This window comes from Salminus brasiliensis, chromosome 22 (assembly GCF_030463535.1).
Source record: "Salminus brasiliensis chromosome 22, fSalBra1.hap2, whole genome shotgun sequence".
Lineage (NCBI taxonomy): Eukaryota > Metazoa > Chordata > Actinopteri > Characiformes > Bryconidae > Salminus > Salminus brasiliensis.
In genome coordinates, this window is record NC_132899.1 from 23,071,292 (window position 1) to 23,084,200 (window position 12,909).

Consider the following 12,909-nt stretch of genomic DNA (forward strand, 5'->3'; position numbering starts at 1 on the left):
AGGGAAGCTTGTGCCGAACTACATTTTCAGTGGCATTGCTCTAATGGATTCAGTAACCTGAGTGAGGTCTTTGCTGTCAGGCACTGAGAGGCCCTCTCACTGTAACTTATACCTACACTCACTGTCCCGGCCTTTTGTTTCTCCTTAGTTTGCTTTAAATTTTAACTCTCTTATTCTGAAGCCTGTTGCTGGATCCACAGTGAAAATGGCTCTGCTTATGATTTATTCAGTTTCTATCAATTATGTAATGTTTTTAGATTGTAAGTAACTCTGAAGAAAGCAAACAGCCAATCCGCTAACTTACACAACCTTGTAACAGTTCTTAATGTATTGTTTGATTGTAGGTGTTTCTCGTGTTGACGTCTCCAAAATATCATTTTATTCTTAAATTCTATGAAATCAAGAAAAACGCAGATGCTTAGCTTTAAGCATGGTGACCTTCGGCACACATGCAGCTGGTCCAGAGAGCTGGCCCATTCTATCACTAATGCTTTTCTATGTATTTGTTGCCGTGCACTTAGCTAAGGAATATAAGCAGTGTCTAAATGTTGTCAAGAGCTCTTCTTCAAGAGCTGTCAAGCTCTACCTCTGGCCATTGAGGTCACTGTTATCCAGTTGTCTGACCAGTAATCTACTGAAAGGTATTCCACTGTAAAACTGCCCCCAGAAAGGCAAGGCTGACTGCCAGTGTAAATAGAAAGGTACAGTAGAATAAGACAGAACTAGTTAAGGAGACATATGAACCTAATTTAAGTGTCTCTTCTGAACGACTCCATATTAATAATGAATATAATTGTGACGTCAAGGAGGACTGCAGTGCTCCTTAACATATCGGTTGTCATTTAAAGGAATGGTTCACCAAAGAATCAAACTTACACAGTCTTAAGTCTTCCACTCACCTAAATATAAGTAATCAGCCAAGATAGTTTTAGTGTTGTACACTCTTTTTTTTAGTTTTGCCCTGAAGCTACAAGGCTACTGGAGCTAACAAGCAATGGATGGATGTCTATGTCAGCCAAAATCATCTACATGAGCTTCATAGCTCCAGTGCAAAACACTGTAAGCACTAAACACTATTGGTGGCTCAGCTACATTTGAGCTGTTTTACCATATGTTTTACCATAATCAAAAACAATAGGTGCCCTTTACATGGCAAGAACAATCGAAATGGCTAAAAGAATGAAATCTTGCTAGAGTATCTTACATGAAAAGTTAAGGCTTTTTCCATTTACCAGAAAAGTTTCTATTTGGAGACGTTCGTATGAAGCTTGTAATGACATGAAGTGCAATGTTCTTTCACTGAATTCTGTTCAGTCCAGTTCATCACGGATTACTGATGTACTACCTGCTGTGGGTCATTAAGCTAAAGCGGGGTTTAAATGACACCATGGCACCACATGCTGCAGTTACAGTGACTTTATTTATTTTTCCCTGAACAGTTTTGTCCTTGGTCATGTTGGGTGAGCACTGAGGCAATAGCACACACATTCAGCCGGCTGGCGTGTGTTCACCAGGCAATTATAAATGAGCGTGCAAATGTGGGTCTTTGAAAAGTGTTTGGGAGGTGAAAAGCAGCAGGACAGGTGAAGTCGTAGTGCACATGGCTGCAGGTAGAAGAACAGATCGGAGTGATGGAGGGCTGTTCTTTTAAGACAGGACCATAGTCTGGAACTCTGTGGAAGTAGCAGAAAGAGCAGGAACATTAGAATGATTAAACATTACATTATAGCATTAGACTGTGTATTAAGATGACTGTAATTAGGGGTGGCCAGGTATAATTGCAATGGCATGTTATGTGTCATGTTCGTTTTTCTTACATATGTTAAATTCAGAAAAGAAATGGCCATAATAAATAGTAATTTGACCAGTGGTACCCATACATTTGCATACAACTATATGATTTAATGAGTAATAAAGAGAAGAATGTATTCCCAGATAACATGCCCAAGTGGGATCTGTATGGATAACCGAACTGGGAACCAGAAGGTTTTGTCCATGGGTTCCATGTTGGCCCCATATATTACCACCCACCAGGGTCAGTGATGGGACCGGAAGAGGTTAAACATGGGCCCCATCTGAGCTGTACAGTGCACACAGAGTTTAGATGGGATTCATATGAGATTAGGAGGGCTGTAATGATGGGTTTTCATATGAACAGAAAATAATGGACAAACCCATTCAGAGTCCATGCCCACCTGGAACCCACTTCGCCTACGTTCCACCCATGTGAGCCCGACATGAGCATGCTGGCTGGGTTATTATTTATATGATGTAAAGAAACCAAACAGAGGTTCTGTATTAATTTCTGTTCATATGAAAACAAATAGCAAAGTTAGTGTAAAACCCATAACTAAAATATATTAGAGCTTATCCACTTTTTCTTTATTATACATGTGTAAACACCATCTTGAAGACTTCTTTGAACCCCTTGTTGATCATGACCACCAGTTAAATAATAAAAATTGGTTTAAATTGCCTGTTTAATTTTTGCATGAATTGTAGTTAGAGGTGTTTGAGAAGTTTGAGAAGTGTGGAAGCTTATAAATGCTGACATATTAGAAACATCAGGAAATTAAACAGTTTTAAGGAATCCCATAAAGCCACACATGTCCTTTCAATCAGATCAGAGTAGAGTCAGCATTTACAGAGCATTTCCTCAGCATAAAATTCAGTCAAAATTCTTAATATTAATGTATTTGCCGTTCTTTGGAATATGTTTCTTTTTCTTTAGATTGACATGTAAATACATTTAAATTTACTTTCATAAATGTGTATCATATATATTTAATATTAATAATAATTTGAAGGCAAAATTTTGGTGTTTCGAATTGACATCACTCAAATCCGTAATGTACCAATCAAAGCACTTTCAGCACGGTGACACACTCAGTGGAAAGCTGACCAGTTCGATGATTGACAGATTTGATGGGAAATCAGATAGCACTGGATGTATAGCATTGCACCTGGGTCATCTGATGCTAACTAAGCGATACGCTACACATTTCTAATTCAGATGTCAATGTAGTGCTCATCCAGATCAGCGCTCAGCCCCTCCACTGAGACACACATCACACACACACATACACACACAGAGGAAAGCCGGAGGTTCTCTTTCCCCTCATACCCCAAAAACACAAAGACATCGGCAGACGTCCTCCGATTACTGCAGTGACAAAATAGCTGCAGACCATAAATCAAGCTGGGCTCTCTGGGGTGTGAAATCAAACACGCTGCAAATGCACTACTGCACAAAGGCACAGTGGGCCGTGTAGGTGCTCTTAGCAAAGTCATTTCCTCAAAAACGCAAAGGCCTGGACCTGGACTAAGCATAGCCCTACAATAAACTACAATGCCAAGGAGGTTTCAGCATTAAAAATCATGTAGAATTTAGGCGTAGGCTACTCCTGGGTCTTCGGGTGCTGTACACATGAATGCACTTGTTTTTCCCTAGCTGTTAATAGATGTTTGAGAGTGACTTGAACACAGAATAAATTAAACCAATAAAACGTTCATTAAAAAAAGGTTTTTAAAAATGATCTGATGGAAAGATATTGATGACATAAATAAACTGTTACCCTCTACTCCAATTCGGCCATCGCTGTCATCATCTGCAGCTGAGATGAAGCTTTTAGTCTCTTTCTCTGTTAGAGTCCGCGCCCCCGGTACAAACCTCTGCAGGAAGAACCTGATTCAAAAAAGAAGCACAGAAGAAAATACACTTTTCACAGTCATCTCTTTTATATATATACATTCATGCAGTGTCAAGATGTGGTCTTATACAGACATATGTTACAGGCATGTACAGATCTGTGCACACCCGGTCAAATGACAGCAAAGAATACCCTTCTGCACATGTTAATGTACAGGTGCTGAATTTAGTGTAACTATGGCACAATTTCTCCAGCCAAATGTGTCCAATTTAGCGAATAAAGAGAAATTGGGCTCTAAAAAGTCGAAAATGTATACATTTGAAGTTTGCTTCATGTAGAGGATTACATTTTGTTTACTTCTGATAGAACTCAAAAAGTCTATTTCCATTATCAGTGTAATAATGTAAATGTAATTAACAAAAGTAATTAAACCTCAAAATTACAGATGACAGCAGTCTGCCTCAGAAGTTACTTGTTATGAACAGACATCCAACTGCTTCCCTAAACATTTAAGGTCCAAAAACCTTTGCTGCAAACTTAGTTTTGCTGCAAAAAGTGGTACAAAAGCACCATGAAATTCATTGTTTTGTGTACTTGTGAAAGTTGAATCAGAAGCTATTCCGAGCCCAACATCACTTTACATTTCTGATACAATTGATTTGAACAGGCAAATCATAAACCGGGTGCCAGAGGCTCCTCTGTGTGAAACCAATAGAAGGACTGCTGTGAGATAAGTCTCTGAAATGTTTAATGATGGTAAGGGGAGGAATACCTCACAAAGCCCAGTGCATCCCACCAGTCAGAGTGCCCATGCTAACCCCTGTCCACAGTCCAAAAGTGTCCACAGTGGTCATCACTTGGTTACTTGGTTTGCCTCGCAACTGATAGGAGTTGGGATCTGCTGTAATGTATTGGTGCCAGATACCACAGCACACCTTTATAGGTCTTTATAGGTAGAGTAAGCTGGTTTGGTGGCACGCAGATGACCGTCAGCATATTAGGAAGGTGGTCGTATTGTTATGGCTTATCAGTGTATGTATGTACTCGAATGTACATGAATACCTCAGTAGCCAAAATAGAAATGGCCCATGCAGGTTCTGTTATGTTTTTCTTTTTCTCTCCACACTCACTAATACACACCCACCCACAAACACACACATATAGCATAACGTCTACTATTGTAGTAAGTCATGCCCTGGCCCTGCTCAATCTACTGTAGAGCTCCAGGCCTCTTCGTTTCACTGCCAACCTGCACAAACCTCAGCAGAAAAAAATGAAGTCACGCTAAAAGGACGACTCTGAATGTCATCTCTCACGCCATTGGCTCAAGTTCTGCTGACACAATTACATAATGCAGATATACTGCACAATCCAAAAAAGGAAGAAGAAAGACAGGGTCCCTGCACTAGAGCTGCAGAAGGCTTTATGGCTGCACAGACTCAGACTGGACGATAGGGATGGCACGACATCGAGGGAGATCTGACTGATACTTCGGACTGATATGTGATTAAGTGTTTATTGAGCTTCAGAAATGAAGTATGTTTAGGTGATGCTGGACCTCCTCACAAAAATATCTTAGTCCCTTTAATTGCATTTGTAACCCTACAGTATATAGTGTTGGCAGATCTGTACATGAACAAAGCTGGAGAATTGCACTGGCCTAGATTTGCCTCATTAGTGCATCTCTACTGGAACCTTGTGTGTAATTCATCCTAAATCTCTGTAAAAGCCTTGCCTATCAAGGCTATGTACAACAAGTCACAGGGAAAGCACATGCCACTTGAACACAAATGTAAAAGGCGTCGTACTGGTCTCAGTTCTTGCAACTAATTGAGATGGTACCTTAAAAATCGATGGGCCTTAGTAACAGTTCTTATGAAGAAATTTCAGACATGTCATAAATCTGACGTAGACTTTTCCTTAGGACTTCTCTCAAGCACAAATTCACAAAGACATTAGTGGATGAGGCCCACTGATTCCTAAAGTGTATGTAAAGTGTAATTTCAGCCCTATAACCTCCCACCATGAAGCGTAATTGTGTAAAGAAATATCACATATATTATATTACAATGTTAAATAATATATATATATATTTGTATATTTGCGACATACTTTAGCTCGGACTCCTCAATAAACCCGCTGTTGTCATCGTCTAAGATACTGAACACGTCCTTGACCTCTTGGGGAGTTTTCTGGGTCAGGCCACAGAGCTGGAAAAACTTCTTGTAACTGAAGGAGTCCGGAGCTGTCCAGAAGAGACAAGGAAGGCAGGTTACAGACACACACACACATACACGCACACACAAGCATGCACACGTGTGTATACAGAAAACCTGGAGAGAAAATGATCTCTCTTGAGAGTACAACTTTCACTGCGACTTATCCCATGCAAAGAAAGTCATGTAAATATACAGTGAGGTTCATAAGTATTTGGACAGCAACACAAGGTTTATGATTTTGTCTTTGTACACCACCTCAATGGATCTCCTTTAACCCCCCAATGTGAATAAAAAAATGTAATACAGGTGCTGTGATCAGCTTGATTAACATTTTCACTCAAAAGTAATTGGACAATTGCCTGATAAGCATTTTAGGGATCAGGTGTGGTCAATGTCAATGTCAGATTAAGGAGATAAAATGTCTGAAGCTCCTTCCAAGTACTGAATTCGTATGTGTCAATGTGAGTGAAGGAGGCCATCATTAAACTGATAAAAGCAAAACTATTAGAGAAACTGCAGAAACTTTAGGAACGGTCTCTAAAAGAAGAGGACTGCACTTGTAAGCTCAACAACCCCGAAGGCCTAAAAGGCTATGGAAGACAACTGCAGAATTCTTTCCTTGGTGAAGGAAAACCCTTCACAACAAAGTCATCCAGCCTTCCCGAAGGTAAATCATCAATGCATCTTGTTTACTTTAAGATGCAAAGTTAGTACTCATATTAGACTTTACTAGAAAACATCAAAAAAACATAAATCCAATCAAATTTGGACTTTTTCCAATCCACTGATGTGTGTGTCATTTTGCATCAATGTCTGAATACTTACGAACCTGACTGTAATTGCAGTATATTTACAACATACAGCACTAGAATTAATACCAAAAGTATTTTGGAACACTTTCATCTGTCCATTTACCAGGAAATGTTTACATAACAATACAAAGGGCGGCTGCTTTTCCACTTAAAAAAAGAAAGTAGAAACAGTGACATTTAATTTCACTGGGGCTTTCTGATGTCCAGCAGTCATGGCAGTTTCACCTCATGTGTCCCATGAGCGGCATAATGTCATGTTTCATGACATGCCCCATCAGTCTGACCGTTCTTGTTTAATTCATTTGAATTAGTAAAAATTAAATCCCCTGTCTGATCCCTCCGGTCTGCTGTGTGTTTGGCTTACCTTGGCAGTCCTTGACAGCATTCTCAATGGCTTCAGCAGAGAGGATATCAGTGAGTGACATGTTGGTCCTGTCGGGGAAAAGATGGAAAACATGTCATGAAGTAAGTAAGTAAGTAAATAAATAAATAAATACATAAATAAATAAATAAGTTCTAGTAAATAAAAACATTGAAACTTTAGCATTTTATGTTCACACAAGCTTAAATAAAGATATGTCTAGATCTGCTGCTATTAGGTAACAGTGCTACACAACACATTTGACAGGTTTTGGAAGTTGGAAACACAATATATTACATATAATACTTCAAACTTGTTTCCTTAAATGATAAATCATATTGTCTATTGTTATTATTATGCAGGTCTATGGTTTTCAATGAAACACTGTTCAGAGATATTGTGTTGCTGTCCTGCAAAAACCATGTATTTTTACAGGAGAAACAAAAAACCTTCTTAAATGTAAATAGAAAATTACAATGTAAAAAAAAATACTGCCAGATTCATATAATGCCAAAAAGTAAAACATTGCAATTGGTGATCCAAGGATTTTAATTGCATGTCATAAAATGCCTTAAAAATACAGACACTGAAAAAGTGATGCACTGAATTCAATTAAACACAAATAGAAAAATCTACCTCCAACACATTGCTTAACATTGTTATCAACACAGTTAGCAAAGTACACCAAAAAAGGAACAACGCTCTTGTATTCTACATACACACACACATCCAGCTCTGTTAACAAGCCCAGTTGGAGCAGATAGCAGAAAGTCCTACTCACGGTTGTGAAGTCCCCCGGTGGTCCAGCAGCAGCAGTAGCAGCAGCAGCAGCAGCAGCAGTAGTGAGTGTGAGCAGTGTGTGTGACGTGCTCAGGTGAGTTTATATAGAGTGAGGCTGAGGCCGAGGCTGATGATAAAGTTACCTGGACCTGGATCACATTCTTACCCGCAGCCTCGACTTACATTCCTTACCTAACCAGCCTAATTACCCTTCAGCGTGGACATCCGCTTACACACACACACACACACACACACACACACACAGCGCACTGACAGCAAACACACCTACACACACTCACTACTGTACTACTGTAGCAGCACTCACTCTCTCTCTCTCTTTCTCACATGCACCCTCTCTGTCTCTCTCTCTCACATACACACACATACCGCATTGAGAGAAACACACTATTGCTACTACATACACACACATACACACAGAAAGACTACTGTACTGAAAACTCACTCACAAACACATACACACTCAACTGCAAGAGTGAAGCCCCTATCAGTATGAAATTGCATATATATGAAAGACTTCCCACCATATATTGGGGAGGGGGGGTAAATGTAAATGTGTTTTAACACATTTATCATTTACAGTCATTGAGCACTTTATTAGGAACACTACACTAACACTGGGTAGGGCCTCATTTTCCTCTCAAGCTAAATGACAGCTTCAGTTCCTCATGCCTTGATTTCTACAAGATGTTGGAAACATTGCTCAAAGAGTCTGGACCATGTTGACATGATGTTCGCATAATTCCTGCATTTTCCCTGCCATTGATCTTCCATTCCATCTTCCATAGTAAGTTGTGGTCATAAAGGGATGCACATGTTCAGCCACAATTCTCAAATAGTCTGTGGCATTCAAGTGGACCAATTCTTGGTACTAGTTTTCTAGGTACACCATTACACCATCTTCGCTTGCCTGGGCTGTTGACACAAGACAGGTTGGGTCCATGAATTCATGCTGTTGGTGCCAAATTCTGACTCTACCATCTGTGTGCTGGAGCGTAAGGATTCATCCAACTAGGCTTCGTTTTTCTAGTCTTCAGCTGTTGAGTTTTGGTGAGGCTGTTCCCCTATGCAGCCTCAGCTTTCTGTTCTTGGCTGACAGAAACAAACCTGATATGGTCTTCTGCTGTTGTAGCCCACCAAGAGTCGTAATGTGGTTCATTCTAAGATGCTTCTCTGTTCACTATAATTGTTGACAGTGGCTGTCTGAGTTTTTAGAGTCATTCTTCTGTCAGCTCCAACCAGCCTTGCCATTCCCTGTTGACCGCTTTCATCAACAAGGTGTTTCCATCTGCAGACCTGCTGCTCATTGGATGTTCTTTCTATATTACACTGTTCAACTCTGGAACTGCTGAAAATCCTGGTGGTTCTAGAAAAACTCAAACCAGCCCTTCTGCCACCAACAATCATACCACCCTCAAAATTACCCATGATTCCTTATGCTGATGGATAAACTAAACATTACCTGAACATTATTTCATTCACTGCACAGCTACCACATGATTGTCTGATTAGATAATTGCGTGAGTAGGTGTACAGCTCTTGCTAATGAATAGCTCAGTGAGTGTAGAACCATCTATGAAAGGTTTTGCACCAGTCCAAAGAACCTTTTAACTTTGCAATTAAGCATTTAAGCATCCCATTGCCTTTACTAAAGAACCTTTAAAAACATGTGCTCATACACACGTTCATCATAGAGAAAGCAGTGTTTTCAGTTAATCTGACATTGTTTCTGAATCACATTTGGAATGAGCACACATACAGAACACAAAAAATTAGAGTTTTGAATGTTACAGTTTTTTGTACAGTTAATAACTGTCACAGAGCTGAGCAAGGGTGGATGGAGCAGAACATGTGCTCAGAGATGTTTATTGTATGACATGTGCACACAGTACTGACACAATGCACTAATACAGCTGCAACACTTCATAGACACCTAAATATTAAATATATATTTTATACATATTTGAGCCATTTTTTTGGGGGGGGGGGTATGAGTGTTCTAATGGCCTGTAACTGACAGGGGTCTTCATTAATTGAGTATTTTGGCAGAATTGTTAAAGTTGTTAATATCTTTACATGGGGCCCGAAATCCCTGGCAGCTCCCCTGTCCATCCACCTATGGGCAGCCCAATAGAATAAAAAAATGGCCTGGTGGACCTGTGTGATAAAAAGTCCTAGCTACATTAATTACAGCCTTTTTTTTTACAAAGTCTCTCTATTTTCACAGGCATTGGAAAAATCCCTTGCTATTTAACAACAGATTAAATAGGTAAAGGTCTCGTTTCAAGAGTTGAATTTACATTTGGTCACTGTTTACAGGAATTCTCAATATACAGTCCAAAAAGGAGATGCAGGGAAAGGAGACTGTCATGAGGCTAAAAAAATCTCCTTCAATACATCCAGAGTCAGCCAATGCCTCTTTTTTTCGAAGTTGCCAGGCAGGCGATGAGCTCGGAGGAAAGAACTGGGTCCCCAGCACCACCACACCACCTAATAGACGAGCAGTTGTGCTCTCTCAGACTCTGGCTTCTGATGGCAAAGACGCATCTTTGAACTTGCGACCCCCGGAGACACAGGTAGCACATTACACAGGCTTTTAATTAAATGTAGTTTATTTATTTGTCTTATTTCTATTTGATTAATTTGACAAATCCATACATGTGCACAATGGATTCTCCCCTCCTTTATAAGATCACTGCTTCTTTGCAATGAAACTCAGCAGAGTTGTTCCCTGCCAACATGGTTGTGTTTCAGCACTCAATCAACTGTGGCTGTACACACACTGTGGATATACCTGAATGTTTCCTCAGCTGTAATTACTGAAGACTTAGATTTCACGCAAGCTAATGGCATTGTTTACCACAACCTTAGCTACAAGAGCAGTGTCCTGTTCTGCACTGAATAGTTCCCACCCTTTGCCATCAGCGCAGGGAACGCATATATAACTATATAAACATACTTTTTGTTTATAGTCTGTTAGCTGAAATGTAATCTTGTTCGATTATGTACGATTTTGGAGATTTGTATGTAAATCATGTGAAAAGCCCTAATGAAACAACTGCATTACTATGGTCACATCATGTATAAACATATAATACTCTGCCAACATTGCAGTGCAGTAAAGGTGATTTGTGCAATTACAGACCTACCTATTGCTGTTTATGCCACAGCTAATGACATGTTCCTAGCTTGTTGACCAATTTTATTGGAAACACCAGCAGTTCAATGACTTGCAGGCCATTATGCTCTGGCCCCTCAGCCATTGCCTACCCTTGGATGATCTCTAAAATGGTAACTGTACAGTTGAAAGTTATGTTCTATTTGAAATCACTTTGGCTCTGCTGTTATGTGGGTCCATTCAATATAAAAAAGTAACTCCTGCATTCAAATTATATAGATATGAAAAGTAAAAACCATGCAGACCTGTAAAAAAAAACCCTTCTTTCATGTTTTGCAAGCACTGATATGTAGTTCACACTGGTGCTGAAGGCATATGTGATTATATAATAAGGCATATATGATGAAACCTTAGTTTCCAAATTTAATATAATAAATCATTTCGTAAGAAAGCCAGGAAACTCTATGAGAGAGTGCTTTTAAAACACATCTGCAAGATAAGCTTTCTTCTAATGTTTTTGATTTCAAATGTCAAGTCAAATATATTGAATAGTGCTTTTTACAACCTGATGTGTGATCAGCTTTACAGAAATCCAGAAATATGACAAAAAGAAACAAAGCATATAAAAACCAGAGGTGAAATATGGAAGAAAAAAACTTGGCAAGAAAAGTTGCAGAAAGAAACCTTGGAATGAACCAAGGCTCACAAGGGAAAACCCATCCGCCTCTGGTCAGAACAACTTATAAATTACTAATAAATGGTATAAAGTCACTATAAAATTTGCATTCTACAGTACTAACTGGTTTGCTAAAATAGGACACTAGCTACAGTAGTCCATACAGCATCAGGGCCTGTTTAGGTCAGGTCACCAAACTCTCATGACAGTTCCAATAGTGGTGCCATAGAAAAACCATTTGTATTCAATAAAGAATAATTTCTGTAATATATATATATATGTGTGTATGTTAGGAACCTTTTAATTGGTAAAGAACCTTTACATCCACTTTCCTAAACCTTTAAACATGGAAGCAAACGTAATCCTTCTATGAATTCCCTTAAAGAACCAGGGTGCTACTGGCAACTAGTTCACTACAAACACTCCAAAGCCAAAGCTACTATACTATACCTTTGAGGGGGGATGGTAAATGTTTTTAAAATATACATGAAGGTGTTCATGACCTTTAACCTCAGTGTGACATGATGTAGAGAACCTGTGGGATGACAACGGAACGATGGTCGCAGGGGCCGCAAGGTTGTCCTGTCACAGAAAAGAGGGGACACGACATTGGAGCCAGCTGACAGGCTTACCAAACATACTCTAATGTCACTGAACTCGATGGTAGTGTTACAGCGCCGTGAACTATCTCTTTACACCCTCTAAATCGTGGACAGTATTGTTGTTTTGTTTGAAGAAGAATTTGTAAGGGCAAGAAAAGTATTTTTTAAGTCAATGTTAAGGAGACCAAATACCCCATATGATTCAAGTGAGCTGATGCTGCTAGGCTTCTACAGAGGATCTAAAAGATAAGCTGAAGCACCATCTAGTGGTAACCACACCGCAGTGCAGAATGATCTGAAAGTTACATGGATATTTCATGTACCTTAGAGTGGTTTTAAGTAGTCATCAATGATTCATCCCCATGTGAACAATACTGCACATTCCCTGAATTAACCGAAGAAGGTGATACCCCACTGCTGAAGGTCAGCCATAGGAAGAAGACGAAGACGAAGAAGAAGTACAAGGTGGCACAAAAAATGAAAAAGAACATTTATTGTTTTCTCACCATCCTTTCCCAAAAAGTGCATCACAGATTGTACAGTATTCCAAATCCACGTCTATGGCACGAGAAAAACAACCACGTAACATATACAGTAATTGTGGACAGAGCGCAGCTTGGGAGCGGAAGGTGTGCAGGCATGTCAAACTCATGTATAAAAATCAGCTTGACTG

At 39.5% G+C, this 12,909-nt stretch overlaps 1 protein-coding gene across 1 annotated transcript; it reads right to left on the reverse strand.

Moving 5' to 3' along the window:
• Positions 1-1,647: 1,647 nt before the first annotated feature.
• pvalb9 (parvalbumin 9) lies at positions 1,648-7,106 on the reverse strand. The gene is made up of 4 exons (XM_072666835.1): positions 7,046-7,106; positions 5,763-5,895; positions 3,576-3,685; positions 1,648-1,673 (listed from the first exon to the last, which is right to left on the reverse strand). Exons 1-4 carry the CDS (start codon positions 7,104-7,106, stop codon positions 1,648-1,650), a joined length of 330 nt encoding a protein of 109 aa, XP_072522936.1.
• Positions 7,107-12,909: the final 5,803 nt, after the last annotated feature.

Coding starts and splice junctions, on each gene's coding strand:
- pvalb9 (XM_072666835.1), bottom strand. CDS start 7,106: ATGTCACTCACTGATATCCTCTCTGCTGAAGCCATTGAGAATGCTGTC. Junction 3,686..5,762: donor ATTGAGGAGTCCGAGCTAAA/GTATGTCGCAAA, acceptor TTTTTGAATCAG/GTTCTTCCTGCAGAGGTTTG. Junction 1,674..3,575: donor TGGCCGAATTGGAGTAGAGG/GTAACAGTTTAT, acceptor CTACTTCCACAG/AGTTCCAGACTATGGTCCTG.